The 20,094-nt window shown below is 44.7% G+C and overlaps 2 protein-coding genes across 7 annotated transcripts in view; one reads left to right on the top strand and one right to left on the bottom strand.

Moving 5' to 3' along the window:
- Window positions 1-15,131, bottom strand: part of POLR1A (polymerase (RNA) I polypeptide A) — a 74,017-nt gene extending 58,886 nt beyond the window's left edge. The window contains exons 1-6 of the mRNA XM_006764012.1: window positions 14,951-15,131; window positions 9,460-9,664; window positions 8,190-8,339; window positions 3,719-3,826; window positions 2,664-2,749; window positions 2,433-2,536 (exon numbers count right to left, since the gene is read on the bottom strand). Coding sequence (XP_006764075.1) covers window positions 2,433-2,536; window positions 2,664-2,749; window positions 3,719-3,826; window positions 8,190-8,339; window positions 9,460-9,664; window positions 14,951-15,027 — 730 coding nt within the window. The 5' untranslated portion in view covers window positions 15,028-15,131. The remainder of the gene's footprint in view (window positions 1-2,432; window positions 2,537-2,663; window positions 2,750-3,718; window positions 3,827-8,189; window positions 8,340-9,459; window positions 9,665-14,950) is intronic.
- A 324-nt stretch (window positions 15,132-15,455) lies between these two features.
- Window positions 15,456-20,094, top strand: part of PTCD3 (pentatricopeptide repeat domain 3) — a 28,193-nt gene continuing 23,554 nt past the window's right edge. For 2 of the 6 annotated variants that reach the window (XM_015564083.1, XM_015564082.1), the window contains exons 1-4: window positions 15,456-15,594; window positions 17,985-18,037; window positions 18,147-18,183; window positions 19,102-19,147. In XM_015564083.1, the coding sequence (XP_015419569.1) occupies window positions 15,491-15,594; window positions 17,985-18,037; window positions 18,147-18,183; window positions 19,102-19,147 (240 nt within the window). In that variant the 5' untranslated portion in view covers window positions 15,456-15,490. Of the gene's footprint in view, window positions 15,595-17,266; window positions 17,311-17,984; window positions 18,038-18,146; window positions 18,184-19,101; window positions 19,148-20,094 lie in introns of those variants that run through there. The other 4 variants (XM_015564080.1, XM_015564084.1, XM_006763987.2 and 1 more) reach the window with 3 other exon arrangements.

The following is a 20,094-nucleotide window of genomic DNA, read 5'->3' as shown; positions in this document are numbered from 1 at the left end:
CAATTGTAATGCAGACTTTTGTTTAGCATCATCGTATTCTCATAGCTGTAGTGAGAGATTACGTCAAAGGATGGATTTGACAAAGACACTGAAAGGTTACTTATCTGCTAGACAGATATTTGCTCCAGAGAAACAGTTATCTTCTAGAATTCTGACCATCTTTGTTCTCAACCTGTGAACATTTTCTAAGGCACCCTAAGGAACAGAGCAGCAGTTCCCAGCCAAAAAAATTATTTTAAGGGCTATTTATAGGTAAGTGCAGAAAAATCTACCCTGTGGTTAACTATAAACCATTAAACAAAATTAAACAGGCTTTTAAAATGCAGTGTGGTAAACTGGGTTGAATCCTGGAACATAAAAAGAACATTACTGGAAAAATTCAAATGAAGCCTGTAGTTCATTACCAGCAGTGCACCAATACTAATTCCTTAGTTTTGACAGGTGCACCATGGTGATCTAAGATGCTGCATTAGGGCAAACTGAGTAAAGAGTACAGGGGAACTCTCTGTACTATCTCTGCAACCCTTCTGCAAGTCTAAAACTAGTCTCAAGTAAAAGGTTTTTTAAAAAGTACTAAGCGAGCCCTAACCGGTTTGGTTCAGTGGATAGAGCATCGGCCTGCGGACTCAAGGGTCCCAGGTTCGATTCCAGTCAAGGGCATGTGCCTTGGTTGTAGGCATATCCCCGGTAGGAGGTGTGCGGGAGGCAGCTGATCGATGTTTCTCTCTCATCGATGTTTCTAACTCTCTATCCCTCCCCCTTCCTCTCTGTAAAAAATCAATAAAATATATATATATTTTAAAAGTAATAAGCGAGTTTGTTATTGCTATGGTCTGAATGTTTGTGTCCCCCAAATTACAGGTGTTGAAATCCTAACCGATAAGGTGAAGGTGTCAGGAGCCTTTGAGGATGCTTAGGTCATGAGGATGTGCCCTTATAAAGATCCAGAGAGCTCCGTTGCCGCTTTCTGCCACGTGAGGTTATAGGGAGAGGTGGCTGTCAATGAAGGGGCCCTCACTGGACACTGGATTCGCCAGCACCCACCTTGGACTTCCCAGCCTCCAGAACCGTGAGCAACAAAGGCCTGGGTTTATAAGCACCCAGTCTCTGGTGTGTTGTTTCAGCAGCCTGGACAGACTACGTTATTTACTCCCGCCTCGCCAGAATCCTCAAATGTAAAAGACAGGCCATGCATCTCGGGGAAGAGACTTCCTTCCCTGCCTCTTCCACATTCTCAAGCTCGGACTTCCACCTATGAACTTTCCTAAACTCTGGGCAAGAGGTTTTGTTACGGCCACTATAGAGACAGAAGCTCCCTGCAGTGGCCTTCTCTAATAAGGCTACTTAACTGCTAGACCTACTCCCAATCAGTAGCAGAGGAGGAGTCAAGCAAGGTCAAGCTCTTCCCACCCTGGCACGCTGACTTACAATAAAGGTGAACAATGAACATCTGCAGAGCACATACTGCATAGCAGGCTCAGGGCTCAGCACTTCCAATGGGATACCTTCAGTGGTTCTCAACCTTCCTAATGCCGCGACCCTTTAATACAGTTCCTCATGTTGTGGTGACCCCAACCATAAAATTATTTTCGTTGCTACTTCATAACTGTAATTTTGCTACTGTTATGAATCGTAATGTAAATATCTGATATGCAGGATGTATTTTCACTGTTCGCAATCCACAGGTTGAGAACCACTGCTTCTTTACCACTTCAGAATACAAAACAAACCTACAACTAACAAAAATACAAAAGCAGCAGGACTAAGTCAGTCTCTAAGCATTTTCCTCAAGGACCCCAAGGGTGGAACCGAGCTGAGGAGACACTACCCAGGAATTTATGGGCCCCCAGAAGCCGCCTGCAGGAGATACTAATGGTCTTTTGACCTCCCCCGTGTTTTTTTTTATATATTTTTATTGATTTTTTTTTTTACAGAGAGGAAGGAAGAGGGATAGAGAGCCAGAAACATCAATGAGCTGCCTCCTGCACACTCTCCACTGGGGATGTGCCTGCAACCAAGACACATGCCCTTCACAGGAATCGAACCTGGGCCCCTTGAGTCCGCAGGCCGATGCTCTATCCACTGAGCCAAACCGGTCAGGGCTCCCCCGTGTTTCTTAAAAATTCACCTACATTATACATTTTACTTCAAAATAAATCCACACCTTTTGGACAATCAAATGGTTCTAAATACTTGCCAAGTATATATCTCTTAGCTTCCTCCTTCAGAAAATGACCACCTGAAGCAAGAGGTGCCTTGTTCAGCCCTCAAAATGTAGCCCAGCCCGTCAGCTGTGCGAGAGGCCAGGATCCCCTCCACCACCGGCTCACCAGGCACGCATCACAGAGGACCGCTGTTCCCAAGGTCTGGGACACACCGATGGCCACGCGTGAGGAACATGGCCGAGGGCCGCCCAGGGCCCGGCTGCTTACCCGGCGGCTCTGTGTCCGTCTGGCCAGCTTTCCTGTGCACCACGGCTGGATACGTGACGGTCAGTTTGCTGTTGTGCTCCTTTCGGACAACTGCCCGCCCGGTCCTAGACAAGAAGACAGCTGTGACTGAGGAGAGGAGGAACCCACCAGCACATTTACTGACAGCTGTGAGCGACCGGCCAGAGGCCTCCCGCTGGAGGGAAAGGGACCAGCCAGCACCCCGAGACTCACTTGCAGTGGGGACACCGCTTAGCAGTCATGTGTGTCCTCCAGAAGCAGGTGATGAGCTTGCTCTTGCTCTCACACACATTCTTCACCTGTTGAGAAGAAAGAACCTCAGGGTGCCATTTGAAGAGAACCCACTATGTATCCAGTGATTTTTACCTTTTTTGAAAAACCAGAGGAAGCCACCTTCTTAAACAAAAATTTCCACAGAACCCTAATACAGCCAAGCCCTGCCAATCACTGAGCGGCTTCTTTCCTTACCTTTCCTCATTTCTAATGCGTGACTAAGAGGAGAAACGGCCTCACTACGCTGTCACTAGACAGAGACATGATGAATGCAGTGGGGGGCTTGCACAAAGTACTTCATAAACGCTGGGTTCCCTTTAATTTAAAATAAACTGCTTTGAAATAAATAAAATGTTTGAAAATAAAAATAAAAGAAATAAACCTCTTTGGAGGCAGTTGGTGCACCTCCCTGTTCCCTCCTGGGCGGGACCTCAGGGATCTGAGAAGAGTACATCCAGTGAAGCTACATGAGTGGCTCTGAGCCTGGCTGCAAATGAGAGCCACTCGGGCCCTCCCCCGACCACTTCAATCGGAATCTCTGGTGTGAAACTGGGCATGAGGTGAGTCAGGTTTCAAGTTAGTCCTGCAGGCTGATTATTGACATCACTCATTCACTGAACAAATTAACACTGACATAGATGCTATGGGGGAACAGGGAGGAGGTGGGATCAGTGCTCACAGGAGTTTACGGTGCTACAGGGAGAAAGAAGAAAGGAACATGGACCTCATTCTCAAAGTGAGACTGCAAGCCAGAACCCTGCTGGACGCCATGCCTACACTACCTTATTTCACCTAACCTTCTCCTCGGTCCTGTAGGCAGGCATCAAATATGAGGACACAGTGGCGCAGGAATAGTTACACAATTTGTAGGGTCTCAGGCGTCATAAGGGGCAGAGCTGGGATTCAAACCCAGGTCAATTACAGGAAACCAAATGTGTGCGTAAGTGACAGGGCTAAGAACCGAGTGTTCGGGGAGGAAAGAAGGGATAACGCACGTGGGAGCCCTGGGATCCCAGGAGGTTGTTCTGTACAATTTCACGTGTATATTGTTCTAATTCTTCCTGGATTTCAAAAGCAGTAGGATCAGCATTTTCTTCCAGAAACTGAAAAACAAAGAGAAAACCCGTATTATCAAAGCGAAGTCTGTACGATGAGCAGCCCCACAGGGGAGTTCGGTTTGAGAGCAGAAACAGACCCCTCATGGCTGCTGTGTTGCATTCTCAAAACAGTGAGGCTATTCAGATAAAATCAAAGGAGAAGAGCTGCTTCCAATAATGGCGGGCTACATTATTCATTCCAAACCTAAAACTGAAAAAACCAGGACAGGATAAAATAAATACGTTTCTATTATATGGACAGTGAGGAGGATCCAGACCTAACTGAAGGGAAAACAGGAGTCCAGGTCCAGGAGCCCGGGGCCCAGGTGCACGATGGGGGGCTGCAGCACACAGGGCTCCAGGGCAACCCTCAGTGCAGTTACGTCCAGCTGGGGAGGACCCCGACAGACTTCCATGGTGCTCTCTGGAGCTATGAGACATGGCAGCACCGGCCTGGGGCACATTTTCCAATACAGGAATTTTAAACTTTTCATTTGGAAGCCTCAAATAATGGATGGGACAGAAATCAAAGCCCTGAGTTAGTGCCACGACAGGAATCTAACAGGATACCTTCCCTCCCATATCCTACCCCACAAACACAGGAAGCTGGGAACCTCAGGGGCTGTGCCCTCGGGAAATAAACTGGCCCTTGAACAGGACCTCGTGGATTGCAATCACCGGGCAGTCCCGCGAGCCATCAGCCTTGAACCCAGACTATGATGGTCCCGGGCCACCGAGCATGTGGCAGAAGCTTCTCTGGAGGAAGGCACGGCATCCGAGGCCTCAACTTATTTCTACAAAGAATTCTTTAAGTACAATGACAAACTGTCAAAAATGAGCGCACAGGACAGGGGAGAGAGAGGGCGCTTCTGGGAACAGGGACAATAGCCTGACGTTGAAGGTGAGCGTATGGGTGGCGCTTACTTTTAACTATTTGTTGGATTTTATGTATGATGAATGCATCTGTGTGGGTATATCTTACAAAAAATTTTTCTTAAGGTAGGCATCATGAATAAAACTTTAGATGAAATGGACAAGTTCCTAGAAAATATAACCTACTCTGAATAAAGATTTAAGAAAATCTCTCTCTTTTGAACCAGTTTGATATGGAGTTAATTTTTTAATTCTTTTCCCTGGAAACTTTATAAAAGTGGAAATGTCGATTGCGTCATTAGGTAGCATTGCTGATGGCAAAAATGACCTCTAGTGCTCAGACTGTATCTGAACTGGGAAGACTATGAATGAATTATAAACACCACAGCTCTGAGCTTCCCTGGTGCTAATGCCCTTGAGAGTCTCTGGAAGCTGGGCCTGTGAGAGTCACGGAACTGTCACAAAAGATACTGATTCCTACTGGGGGTGTGGGGCTCCGGGGCCAGGGTGGCTCCCATGTCCCCTGGTGTAATCGAGTCCTTTTGCTCTTGAACTTGGAGAGCCAAAGAAGACTAGACTTAGCCAGCTGTGAGAACACCCACTGAAGAGAGACCGTCTGGCAGTGCCCTGCTGGTGCAGTGTCGCCAATCTCACATGAACTCTTTCAGGGGAGAAAAGAGAATTCCCTACCTTATTTTATGAGGCCAACATAACCTATATAACCAAACTCAAAAGGACAACCTGAGAAAGGAAAGCTACAAAGCAATGACATGATCACAGGTGCAAAATCCTAAGCAAAACATTAGGAATTCAAATCTAGCAACGCATTAAAAAGGCAAATTATCAAGAACAAGGAATCCCAGGAATCCAAGGTTAGTTTAATATGAAAAAAGAATTGAGTATTTCACCATGTGACCTTGAGAAAAATTATCTGAAACTTTCAGTAGGTGCAGAAAAAGTATTTGATAAAATTCAGCATTCAGCCATCTTAGCAAAATAGGAATAGAAAAGTTTCTTTAATCTGATAAAAAAAACCAAACACTATAAAAGTTCAGCCAATATTATACTTACTGGTGAAATGTTTCCCCATTTGTTTGTTTTAATATCATTTGTTTTTATACTGACACAATCTCACACTCACAGGCAAGTTGCAAGTACACAGAACAACCTTTTTCCTTGAACCATTTGAGAGTAAGCTGCTGCCCACATTCTTGGGTGAACATTTTCTACAAACAAGGACACTCTCTAATATGACAATACAATAATAAAAAACTGTAAATGGACATTAATAAATTACTACCACCTAATCCTCAGACACCATTCAAGTTTTGCCAATTCTCTAGTAATATTCAAAAACAGCCAGTTCAGAGTCACCTGTTGCATTTGCTTGTCATGTCTCCTGCGTCTCGCTCAGGCACCTAGTCTAACTTTAAAGACATTAACACCGTGAAGAACTGAAGGGGAGTGAGACCTGGGTGTCTGCTGGCTCCTTGAGATCAGATTCAGCTTGTGCCTCCCTGGCAGGAAGATTCAGAAGCAGCAGCTGCCCTGCTCTTCTCACTACATCTCAGTATCAGGTGGGGCATGATTCCAGTTTGCTGCACGGGGTGATGTTCGCTTTGACCACTTGCATAAGGAGGTGACGGCCGACTTTTCCACTGTAAAGTTACCGTTCCCCCCACTTGTAATTAATGAAGGTTATTTGTGTGGGGGGAGTACTTTCAAACTGTATAAGTAGCCTGTTACTTATACTTTCAGTTCATTCATTCATTTATAGCAGGATGAACTCATGGATTTCATGGATTCTTACTTTATACATAAAAGTTCCTATCATCATTTATTTTGATGCTCAAAAACTGTTCTAGATTTGGGCAGTGTGATTCTGACGTGTCCCCTTCATTCTTTGAGGACCGACTTGCTCTTGGCACATAATATTCCAGGTTCATCTTGCACTTTCTGCATCAGCCCCAGAATCAGCCACTTATCCAAAAAGCCCTTTCAGTGAAGAATGGTATTTAGGAGCCAAGACAAAGGCACTAGGTGTATCCACTGCTATCAGCACTCCAAGACCTTCTCAGGGACAGACCTGGGAATGTATGTGCACATGCACACACACCCTTCACACTCATACTTTTAATTCCATTCCAACACTACAGGGTTAACTCTGGGTCTTCTCTCATTCATATATTTGTAACTTCCCCTCTGGTGGTGTGAAATCTGGCCGTCATTATCCTTAGTATATGTACTTAATTTGATCACTCCACCTCCCTGTATGTAACCACTCTCCCATCACTGCCGCATCTACTCCCATGCATGACCCCCTCTCACCCAACTTGGGCTCCCATCCCACTCCAGGCCACTCTCCTATGAACCCCCTCCTCACGCTCTTTGGGCTCCCATACACCACAGTGACCATCCCGCAGGGCGCCCTCTTACCTGTTTGGATGCCCACCTCCCATGCTGAGCTTCTACCCTAAATGAACACTCTCCTCATGCTATTTGAACTCTGACATTCCAGGTTGGGCTGCACTCACATGCAGGGATGCCCTCCCCTTGATGTTTTTATCACCTTGGTTGGCCTGACAACCTACGCCGGCCACACCTCTGTGTAGAAGCCTGTGTGCTCTGCACACTTAAGGTCTGAAGGGACGGGGAAGAGGAAAGGTGAAAGGTTTTCCTTTGAGGGAAGAAAAAAGACGAGGATGCATGCTACCCCTTCAACACAATACTGTAGATCCTAGCCACCAAAATAAGGTAAGAAAAAGAACAAGACATGTAAGGATCGGTAAGAAATAAAATTGCTTTGCTATTCACAGGTGATGAAAAGAATGTACAGATAAAATATCAGAACTGATGAGATGCTTTTGCCCGGCTGTTTCATACAAAAATCAATATACAACAATGAATAAGATTTTGATCCACAAACAGAAAATGAATTTTAAACAAGGTATTTATAATAGCACCAGAAAATCTGAAGCAACCATTAGTCACAAAGAAAACAAGGTCTGGTCACCATCTTACCTATGTAATCCAACTAAGCATCACCAATAGAACAACGTGACAGCAGGTGCCTCTAAAATGATGCAACACAAAGTGTCCTGTACTGTGTAGGGGGTATTCTTACTAAAACATGAATCTAATGATCAGACAAATCCAGGATGTGAGAAATCCTACAAAGTGTTAATGTCTTCAAAAAAAAGTCAGTATCATAAAAAACAGATTTCTATATTAAAACAGCCTGCATTAAAAGAGACCAAAGAGATGTAACATTCAGAGCAATATATGAACCGTGATTGGATCCTGGGTCCAGGAGAAAAAAAAGCTCCTGGGTAAATGTATTTCTATGTTGTTTTTATTAACGTTCCTCCAATTACTCTACGGCTTCCTGTTTTCACACCTAGTGATTGGTATCCAGGCACAAGATATAAGAAGGGACAACAAACAGCCTTGTTCCCACTGGTGGCTTGCCTGATTTCCACGAGAGCCAGGCACCTACCCTGTTGAGAATTCTCTCCAGCTCGTACACGGCTTGAAGGGCTCCGACCTCCAGAACGCGCAGCTGGCAGATGAGGAGGTGAATGACAGCCCGCGGGCAAGTCAGCATGTGGCAGTTCAGACAGGAGCCTCTGAGCAGCAGGTAGAGTTTCTGAAGGAAGGAATAAAAAGCAGCAGGATATTAGTAGTTCAGGGTGATTTTCAATGTCCTTCCACTTTTTTGTTTTTATGGAGTCCGTTTATTCACGTAAGAATTCCACTTCCCTTGTACACCTATAAAGGCCTTTGTGACTTTAAGAACTAAGCATTCCTTCCTATTTTCTATATGATTTCATTTTAAACCATTAAAGTTTGAAATTTATTTTGGGTCTGAGGTAGGGAACTACCTTTATTTTATTTAACTAAGTACTGAATACTACAGTTAGTCAAATATTTGGTATTTAACTAAAACAATTCTCTTTCCTTGATACGATCAACAGACAAAAATCATGTCCATGTACGCTCATCTGTATAGTTTAAAGCAAATCCTGGGAGCTAGGTTAACCATATGGAGCGCTGAAACGCACCAGTAGGACTCCAGACAGGAGCTTCATTCTTAGCGCCCTCGGGTCTTCTGGGGCTTTGCTCCTCCTGCCACTAGGCAGAGACTACAAGGTCACCTAGGAGCTCAGGGCCTGAAGAACCCCAAAGGACCCCCAAATGTCAGGGTGGCTCTGCCTAGGTTTCTAATGGGTGTCAAGCCGCTGAAACAAATGGTGCAGGGGATGGCCCTAGCCAGTTTGGCTCAGTGGATAGAGCGTCAGCCTGCAGACTGAAGAGTCCCAGGTTCGATTCCAGTCAAGGGCACATGCCCGGGTTGCAAGCTTGATCCCCAGCGTGGGGTGTGCAGGAGGCAGCCAATCAATGATTCTCATCATTGAAGTTTCTATCTCTCTCTCCCTCTCCCTTCCTCTCTGAAATCAATAAAAATATATATTAAAAAAAAAAAGTGCAGGGGATGGATGGATGCTCTCTTCCCGTCCTGTGAACAGATCCAAGCTGTGGTTCTTCTAAACTGGAATCAAACAGGTACACTTAGGTAGGGCTAGAGGCCAAGCTGAATTCCCGGACTTGGCTCCTCAAGGTTTAATATTTCACGGTAAAGAGCACTTTAGCTCAAAGTGTCCGGAGCGAACCTCCTCAGACCCCTCCCGTGGGGAGAAGGGTGGCCTCACAAATCCCTCCAGCAGCCCTGAGACCCACACATGCAGGGAGGCCTGGGCAGAACGTACGTCGAAGAGGAGAGGATTGTACACGGTGAGCGGGAGCTCGATGTGGCCCAGGTGGCCGGAGCAGTTGTTGAAGTCCTGCACGCAGGTGGAGCACACCTCTTTGGAATCCGCAGGGCCCAGAGCTAGATCATACAGGCCGTTGACCGACGGGTTCCCCAGACTGTCCAGGTACCGAGGGTTTGTAATGGATTTAACACTTAGTTTCCTAAGGAGATAAAGAAGACCAAGGGAAGACAGGTTACTCGACTTCTCGGACGTGTCCTCTTTGCCGTCAAGTGAGAACTGTGTTTCCTCAGACACGCTGGCAGCCGGAGGACAGGATCTGTGCCTGCTGCTCTCACGACTGCAGCACAGCACTTAGCAAGGAGACCGCACACAATACTTACTCCATAAATACTAGTTAAATACTAGTATATGCTGAATGCGTAAGAGCAGGAAAATCACTGAAAAACAGCCTTAGTGCAAGTCTTGCACTGAGTACACCAAGCACGTCAAACTCACGGCGCATGGGCCACATGCCTCGTTTATATGGCTAGTGTTAGCCTTTGAGTGTGAGATGCTTGGAATACTGTTTCAAAGAGTTAAGTAACTACTACATGCCAAATGCTTTACAGGCAGCACTGACTTTAACCCTCAGAGATGGGCATCACTATACACAGTTTTTAAGGAGGAAGCAGGCTCTGAGCAGTCAGGTTTTAACCCAAGTGACACAGCAAGAAAGGGAAGAAGTGAGGGGATATGGGGAACAGGGAGTCTATGGACCAGACTAATTCGAAAGCTCACGTAGTAATCCCTGTATGCAGAAATAGTGAACTGAGGTACATTAAACACAAATCTGCAGAAATAGCCTGCTTTACTAAAGATTTCATCACAGTATGTTATGTTTGGTTTAAAAGGGTTTCCCACAGGATGCCTAACTACTTTTACCAAAACTACATTAACTTTTTTTTTTTTTAGAAAATAAAGTCATGGACAAAGAAATCATCCAAATCTCACAACCTAGAGCAGTGGTGGCCATCGGTGGTCCGTGAGGTCCAAAAGGGTGGCGACCGCTGACATTCACATACTTTTTTTTCTCTGGGTACATTTTTTTAAAGATGATAACTGGGATCACTTGGTTGTGTCTATTTTCATTTAGCATTGAGTGTTTTTACATCACTAAAAATTCTTTGGAAACATAATTATGAAGAGCTGCAAAATCTTTCATTCTATGGCAATTAATGTAATTCATTTAACGAAACTCTATTATAAGTAAGCTTATGATACTTATCAATGTAAAGACTTTTACATAGAATAATTCAAATTTCTATTTCCTAAAAATTAAAATCTCTCAGTGGAATGGATCCATGAATCTAAGAGTGCAAACCATTTTGAAGCTCTTGATATATCCGGCACCTTGCGTTCCAGAAGAGGTGGACTAACGGTAGCGTCTTAGCCAGCACCAAGTTTTAGCACTTAAAAACCTTCCCAAGCCCAGCCGGCATGGCTCAGTGGATAGAGCGTTGGCCTGAAGGTTCCCAGGTTCGATTCCAGCCATTGGCACATGCCCAGATTGTGGGCTCCATCCCCCAGCATGGGGCATGCAGGAGGCAGCCATTCAATGATTCTTTCATCACTGATGTTTCTATCTCTCTCTCCCTCTCCCTTCCTCTCTGAAATAAATAAAAATATATTTTTTAAAAATCTTTCCAAATTTAAGAGGGAGAAAAAATATGCTACCCAACTGTCATGTTAATTACTTTTTATCACAGTATTCCTTGAAGCTGTTTTGGTCCTGTAAGATGTTCTGTAAGATGCCACTTCACTCCCCTGGCCTAGAACCTACAGTGATGGAACAAGAGTGGGCAGGTGGGGCCAGCACAGACCTACGCTAACTGGCAGAAGAATGAAGTCCTATTCTCTGATCGCCTGGAGAATGGGGCTCCATGGGGAGGAGAGGGCCCCTTACTGACATAAACATTCCTTTTCATGAAGCCTCGATGGTGACTTTTGAGCTGAGTATAAAACGATGGTGGTGCGTCAAGAACTAAGAACAGACCCAGGAGACTCTCGCTTGCATGACTGGTATCACTCTGAGGGCCAAGGGAGGCCACACGGAGACCTGTTGGTGTGGCTCTTGTCTGCATGATCACTTTGCTGCAAATAAGCTAGTTACAAGAGAAATTTAATCTAACTCGTGTTGTGTGTGTGGTCTCTCACCACAGACCTGGAGCCCACTTCAACCTTGAACTAGACAACCTTGGACAAAACACTTAGCGATTTTTTTTCCCCACCTAAAAATTCATCAATGCGGCAGCTTCATTACGATGATCAGAAGATAACGTGTGTAAAATACAGGGCTTGGAACAAAGTTCCTCTCTCTTGCTGGGGCAAAGGAGAAAGCCACCTAACCATGGCAGAGTGGGATGGAGAGGAGGGCAACCAGCAAGGATTCCACTGAAGAGAATAGAGCTTGAGACAAACACACTTGGGCTTGAGGATGACCTTCGCTGCTTCCTAGAGTCACTTTGCTCTCTGAACCTGAATTTCCTCTCCTGTAACTGGAGACAACACCACAAATGGTGGCAGTAAGAACTGAACGTGCCAAGTGCTGAATAGACACATGCATGTACTCGACAAATACCTATTGAGAGCTTACTAAGTCCCAGACACACTTTTGCTGGAAAACAGACAAGATTCCCTGTACTCAGGGGCCTTACATTCTATTGGAGAAAGATAGGCAGACAAAAAAACAAAATAAATAAGCATACAGTCTGTTAAATGGCAGAAAGCGGATAAAAGTAAGGCAGGGATGACAGGGTGAGCCAGTAATCAGGGAAGCCCACACTTTACTAAACTTGAGCAAAGGCCTGAAGGAGATGAGGGAATAAGTCATGCAGTCACCTGGGCAGAGGGCTTTATAGGAGGAAGAAGCAGGGAGTGCCAAGGTCCTGGGGTGGATGTGTGTCTATGGTGCTATGGGAACCGCAAGGAAGCCAGGATGGCTGGAATGGAGGCAAGTTCAGGACCCAGAATGGCCCTTCCAGGACATTTTAAGGACTTGGCTTTTACTCCAAATGAGATGGGAAGCTATTAGAAACCAGCACAATAAAAGGTAGCACAGTTATTGAAATTTCTCAACTCCAGACACACATAAGTCTACAATGTTCATAATGGATATCGATTTGCTCATGCAGTTTCCTGTTTGAAAACTCTGCAATTACTGTTATTATTAATTCAAGCAACTTAAACACTTTTGCTTTTGGATGAAATTGTATCTATGACTGGTGATGATATAATGGGAATTTCTGGGCTAGCAACTGTTCCCCATGTTACCAGAGGTGACACTCACCAGTTTATTCAACCAGAGTTGAGGATGAAAAGAAAAGAATGAGACACACAGGGAGCTCAAGGCTAGTGGAGGGAGACGGAAATATAAAAAAGCACAAAAAGTGACCGCAGTGCATGGTAGACAACCAGTAAAGACCTTAGAAAATGGGGTTGAGCTGAGCCTTAGGAGTGGCAGAGATACAGTCCAGGTGCCTTCGGGGGCGGGGGAAGACAGACAGGAGGGGACTGCATACAGAGAAAATAAGTCTGGGTAAAGGGGCAAATGTCAAAACCTGATGGCAGGTTTTGGAATGTGCAACTCTGCACTGACCTGATCATGGCAACACTTGTGGGCTAAGCTAAGAAAGTAACCTCTGCAAATCCGAGGGAAACGCACAGCCTCTGGGAGGTTTTGTGGGTGACGTCATCATGTGACATGACCAAGGTCTGCCTGGGGCAGCCAGGAGTGTGTGGGTTCTTGACTGGTGCAGGGATAAGTCCAAGTGATTTTGAAAGTACATTTATGACAGTGAAAGAAGGAAGGGCTTAGGAGAGAAGCAACAGGAGAGAGCGTAGGCTTTTTAAAAACACTCTAGGAAAGAGGTGGGCCACATGGGCTGTGTAAACTCACGGAGAAGTAAAAGTCACAGTGACATCAGTGAGTGGGGCTGCTGTTAGCTCACTGGACAGTCAGAGGAAAAGGGGGCCTTGGAGACAGGTTCAGGGGAGAAGCCTGGGGACGAGCCGCTGCCTGCTGCTCCTCTGGTTGCAAATTTTCTGGGGACCCTAAAGAGTTTAGGAGAGAGCAGAGATACAAGCCTAAGGGAGAAAGGCGTGCTCAGAGGGCCTGCTGGGTCCCTCTGTCTTGAGGCTTTTTATCTTTCTTTAGCCAGTGGAAATCCTAGGGGAGGTGGGGGGGAGGGGTCTCAATAGAATATTCAACAGCTTTCCAGGTGTGTCCTTCAATATGTTGATTCATCAGAATGTGCTATAGAGGGGCCAGGGTTATTTTCTGGTTAGGTTTTTTGTTGTTGATAGTTTCATTTCTAAAAAACATCATGGAAGAGGGGCCCAGATCTAGTGGGTCTGCCCCAGGAAGGTCTGGAATATGCAAACCATTTGCTCCTAAGTATACTCGGTCAAGGAAGATAAAACCTGGTGATTCCTTAGCTAGCTGTAAATTGCTCAAATTGTCTGGCTTTGTTTAATTATTTTGCTCAATTTCCCTTATTTTGCTTGTCAAGGTATTTTCCTAGCTTCTCCCAATCCTGCCTCAATCACATTTGAAGTAGCATCATCATATTTACACTTTGAAAGAATAACTGACAGCAATGTGAAGGATGAACTGGACAGGTGTAAGGTAAAAAAGAAAAGACATTTCAAACAAGAGATTGAGGGTGTGACCTAAAGTAGTAGTAGTAGTAGCAATGAAAGGAGGGTGTAGAACAAATAGTTATGTAGGTGACACACAAAAATGGCCCAATAAATAAATTAGATGCCAAGAAAAGACAGGTCTAGAATTATTTCCCAGTCACAAAATGATCATTTTGCACTAAACTAGGTACCCTCTTGGAGTGAACCAAAGTGATGGCATTTAGGAGAAGAAAGGCAGTAGAGCAAGAACAGAACCTCGAGGAACACCAGATTTAAGGAAAAGACGAATCATCTAAGGGGCCTGAAACATTCGCATAGAAGCCTTGTTCACCAATGTGTCACTAACGTCTAGCACTCGGCCTGGCAAAAACTGGAAAATCAATAAATATTAGTGGGTTAATAAACTGATCGAGTAAGGAAGAATACTTGTCCCAGAAACAGAACCTGAACTGAGTCGTGAAGACTAATCATTTTATAGACAAGAGACTAATTATGTGCTTAACTAACCGCTTCAGAGACATTACAGTCACTTCACAAACGCTGGTTAAGTACCGAGAAGACTGGCGGAGGGTAACGCTGCACCGTGGGGATACCATGCGGCTCAGAGCAAACGCATTCGCAGCCCCATCAACTCTAAGCAGTGCGCGCCAGCCCAGGACGTTCTCGGAACTACGGGTCCCGGCAGGCCGCGCGCCCGACAACCCAGGGCTCAGGAGATAAACTGGACGCAAGACATTTCGGGAATAGTAGTTTATAAAGGCGCCAACTTCAAGAGGCAAACTCCGCACGCTTCCCACCAACTACTTACTTGAGCTCTTCGGCCGAATACATCCCGAAGGAAATGCCCTGCAGCCGCCGCCAGGGCATGTTCTTTGAGCCCAACATCCTCCAAGTGAGTTTCCAGTTCTGACACCCAGAGAGAAATTCAAATCACCCCCAGTAAATCCCAACACAGCTACGAACCCGCTGCCGCCATGTGATTTAAACTGCGCTTGCGCGCGAGAAATGCTCACTGGGATGAGATGTACCTGGACGAGACCATTTCCGCTCTGGGCGTGGGGGGGGAGGGAAGGTACTTTCATGACTCTCACTAGACCTCTTAGTTTGAAAACAATCGAATATATAGACAATTAAAATGATCGCTTTAGAAAAATCTCTTAGATGCAATTGAGGCGTATTGAGCACTTAACTTTCGTAACGAAGCGTTTCAAACCAAGAGCTGTACCCTATTTTACGATTGCTTTCGTCTCAGCCAATAGCCCGGCTATTCTGGTCCACCTTCCCCTCCCTCGGAGATCCAGAAGGTGGAACGCCTGCTTTCCCGACATGCAATGCGAAGAAAGCGAAGATGGCGGCGGCGGCCTCGGCTCGCTGGCTGAGGGTCCGCTGCAGGTTTTGCCTGCCGCTGACGGCTCGGTGGACAGGTGCATGTGAACCGGCCCCTAGTTGCAGGTAAGAGAGGCTTGAGGCACTCACGGGGAAGATCCAGGTGTCAGCCTAATCCTGTGTGTCCTCTTCCCCCCACTCCCCCCCGGAGCTGTGTAACGAGGCCCGACGCAGTGGAATGCGCGTGCGCCCTCTCGTAGCCACGTGCTTTGGCGAAAAGATCACAACGCGTTCATTAGGAAGATACTTACGGGTTGGCTGGCCCACCCAGGAGTTACAACTGGAGACCAGACTAGAATCCTTCTGTTGTGGAGCCAACATTCTAGTTAGTATGGCTGTTAGCAGTCCCATCCCAAATTTTTTAAAAAATAATGATTTGGTCTCCTTTTCACGCAACCAGTAGGAACAGGGAGAACGCTTTAAGATGTTTCCAAATTGAAGGTAGTTTTTGAGCTCTACCTTTTGTGTTTCTCTCACTCTCCAGCCTGCTGTACTTTAGGACATCTCAGAATGTTCACCTTGTCAAAGACTACAGTGCACCGTGTGTCCTAATGTCAAAGAGAAAAAAAAAAGCATGACTTGAAGAGTTGATTTTTTTTAATATATTTTATTGATTTTTTACAGAGAGGAAGGGAGAGAGAGAGTTAGAAACATCGATGAGAGAGAAACATCGATCAGCTGCCTCCTGCACATATCCCACTGGAGATGTGCCCGCAACCCAGGTACATGCCCTTAACCGGAATCGAACCTGGGACCTTTCAGTCCGCAAGCCCACGCTCTATCCACTGAGCCAAACCGGTTTTGGCAAAGAAGAGTTGATCTTTAACAAAAATAGTATTGTTTTAAAAAGATGCCTCGGCCCACGCACAGAAGGGTCTCGGATTTGATTAGGGCAGTGGTTCTCAACCTTCCTAATGCCGCGATCCTTTAATACAGTTCCTCATGTTGTGGTGACCCCCAATTTCATTGTTACAAATTGAACGTAATTAAAGCATAGTAATTAATCACAAGAACAGTATGTAATTATATATGTGTTTTCCGATGGTCTTAGGCGACCCCTGTGAAAGGGTCATTCGACCCCCAAAGGGGTCGCGACCCACAGGTTGAGAACCGCTGGGTTAGGGTCAAGGGCTCGTACCTGGGTTGCAGGTTCTGTAACGGGACAACCAAGGGGAGCGGGCTGCCTGTCACCACTTGAGCCAATGAAGCAGGGACAGGGTTAAATCATATGAGCGTTTATTCCAGTAATGCCAGCAGTATGGGAGAGCAGCAGGTCATCCACAAAAATCTATTCTGCACCCCTCCATACGTTAACTGCTTATGTGGGTAGGACAGGATTACATGGGGAAGTAGGAATTACAGGTCTGAGAAAGTGGGCATGGGGTAATAATTACAGGTTACAAGTCATCCGGCTGTGGGGAGTCACTGAGAGCAGGTGCCTCCGGGACTGTGTGCCATAAGGTTGTAAATCTTTCCATAAAGATAGGCAGGAGCAGGGACTGCGTTCCCATGTCTCGGGGCGTGGGACTCTCAGCAAGATAAGAGTGTGCTTTCTCTAATCAGAAAAGAACAATCACGGTTAACAGAGCATGGTTAATATTTCTTACAGTTACAGTTAATTTCTAATATTCTATTTCTACCCCTAGCAATTCCATGCACAACCACATGCAGGTTGTGTCTCTTTCACAGACCTTTCTCTTTGGAAACAGGAAAGCAATCCTCTGGTGAGGATTAACAACCGAAAGAAAAAAAGATGTCTGAGACCAGATGCCAGTGGAGGAAGTAATTTTCCAACCACATCTTGACAATTTTCTGATTGGTACCAATGCCATTTAGGAAGGCAGTGTACAAGATAAACAATGCACATTACCTGGGTGGTATATTGACCTTTTTAGTGTGATAAAATTTTAAAGCCCTGTCATGGGTCAATGATTCTACATTTTGACTTTTAAAAAAGTTCCAAGTTTAAATTAGGACATACATATTTGATTTGGTACTTTCCTGATTGAAGTGGATTGAAATTAAGAAAATAACTTCATAATTGCTTTAGGTGGATAGACTTTAATTATTATTAGGACATTGTCCATATAAAATTAGCTCATTATCTTGTCCCTCTGAACTTTAGTGCTTTGGATTTCCAAAGTTGAAAGTCCCTTATATTTCAAATCAGCGGTTCAATTGTTCAAGTGCTATTAAAATTTTCCTTTTTCCCCTGACTTTATTTAATGTGATTACCTCATCTAAAAAATTGTGACCATATTGTGCCCATATCTTATATCTGTTTTGTAATGGTTTTGAATGTGGTGTTGAGGCCATGTCTTCTCTGTACATTGGCATGAATTATCTCACTTTGATCCATGAAAATTGGAAAGTTTGCGTGCAAAGTGCACATAGGTGGAGATGAGGTGGGAATTCCATTAATGATTATTAACTTGAGGGCATTTATTTTTTTGCAGGTTTTATTCTGGAAGTGCAGCCCTCCCAAAGGTTGAGGGAACTGATGTAACAGGTATATAGAAATATATTGAAATTATTCCATTTGTATATTAACACTTTGTACATCTTCATAGTACTAGTATGGGGAAATTGATTCACTTTGTTTTATTTTTCATATTAAGGCATTGAAGAAGTGGTCATTCCAAAAAGAAAAACTTGGTGAGTGTTTAGTCAGTGCTTCTTCATCAAGGGGTTGAGTGCTTATTATGAGCAAAACGTTGGTAAGTAAGGATTCAGTGACAGCAATGGAGAGCATTCTTGGGAAGAGAACAGTTGAGGGAGGAAAAACTTGGAAGTTTAGAAGAAAATAAAGCAGGAAGGTGGCGTGCAGGATGCAGCCAATCAATGATTCTCTCTCATTGTTGATGTTTCTATCTCCCTCTCCTCTGAAATCAATAAAAACATTTTAAAAAGAGAGAGATAACTAGTGAGTAGTCTGAATGTCATGAAGTATGTTATTTATTTAGTATGTTATGAAGACTGATCTAAGACTGAAATGTGCAAATTTTGTTAGGGGATGCTCAAAGGTGAAAGAATATCTTTGTCTTTTGCTGAAATTACATAAATGTGAGACATTCATTCTAAATTAGAAGGGTGTGTCCGAACCACCTGGGAATTCAGTCGTAATGCATGTCAGTTTTCCATGGAACTTGGAGGTTCTGACTCAGTAGGTTTCGAGTACAGCATGTGATTTATTCTCATATATAGCTGATTTAAGAGCTACCAATTTGGATAATGAAGGCAAGAGCAGTCCAGAAAGCTACGGTGAATATGCATCGGAGGGGAGGAGAGAGATCAGGTTAGATACAGTTTTATGAGATGAGGGTGGAAGTCCCTAGCCCTGGGTGATGGTTTTAGGGTAGCTAGGTACAGAAGGTAGGCAAAGCATAGTACTAACCACCTTTAGGCAAAAGAACTAGACAGCTTTCTCTTGTTACTCTAGTGATCTTGAGATGTAAGAACTGGCTTTAGTGAGACCTGAACTTGGCTATTGACCAGCTCATTCTGAGAGGAGAATCACTTGTTCTTTCTGTGTGAAAACCCTGGTGAGGGTTAACTTGTGGTTCTCATTCTTAGGGATAAAGTGGCCGTTCTGCAGGCTCTTGCATCCACAGTAAACAGGGTAAGTAGGACTTTCAGGTTTCTGTGTCTAACTCTGCTAATACCACATTTAATGTTCACACCTCTTGTTATTCACGAGTAAACCGTTATAGATCTAGAAAGTCTCTTAGAAACTATCTAATCTAATCTCTCCATGTAACAAAGAGGAATATAATAGCTTTTAAATTTTCTGACTCGGCTGGTTGGGATGTTAAAGCCTTGACATAGTTTCGTGTCTTTTGTCTCCAAACTTAGTGTTTTTATGCTGTACCGGTTATTGTTAAACCTGATGCTCTGAAGAGCTTGTTGAAATGCACGTACCTGGGGAATGGGTGGGTGTGATGCTATAATGCAAGTGAACTGTACCAGCTGAACAACAGTACCTGCCATGCTGGAAACAACGTGAAGATGAATGTGGGTCCTGAAGCCAGAGCAACTAGCTTGTGATCTTTATCACAAAGTTGCTTTATCTCTTGATGCTTCTGTTCCCTTATCTATAAAATGAGGATTAACTATAGCACCGAACCTCAAGTTTTTGGTGGGAAATAAATTACCGTATTTGCCGGCGTATAAGACGATTTTTTGGCCCTGACAAATATGCCTCCAAGTGGGGGGACGTCTTATACGCCAGGTACACTTCAGATAGACTGCCCATAGTGCTTGCCCCATGCCATAGTGGCCTCCCGATGCCCACCCACTTCATTCCACATACCGTTCAGGCATCAGCAGCGCTGCTGGGTGTACGCTCGGCTGTTATGCGATTTTGCTGTTATGCGATTTTACCACACTCGCAAAATCGCACACAGCCGATCATACACCCAGTATGATAGCGCAAAATCGCGAATCGCGATACCATACTAGGTGTATGGTTGGCTGTGTGCGATTTTGCGAGTGTGGTAAATTCGGGTTACCGTATATTTCTTTATATATGCATTGAAGATTCGCGATTTTGCTATATCATGGTGCCTG

The sequence above is a fragment of the Myotis davidii genome, unplaced genomic scaffold, assembly GCF_000327345.1.
Source record: "Myotis davidii unplaced genomic scaffold, ASM32734v1 scaffold339, whole genome shotgun sequence".
In the NCBI taxonomy this organism is placed as follows: Eukaryota; Metazoa; Chordata; class Mammalia; order Chiroptera; family Vespertilionidae; genus Myotis; species Myotis davidii.
The sequence above is the reverse complement of the archived record's forward strand: the minus strand, read 5'-3'. Positions and strand labels throughout refer to the sequence as shown.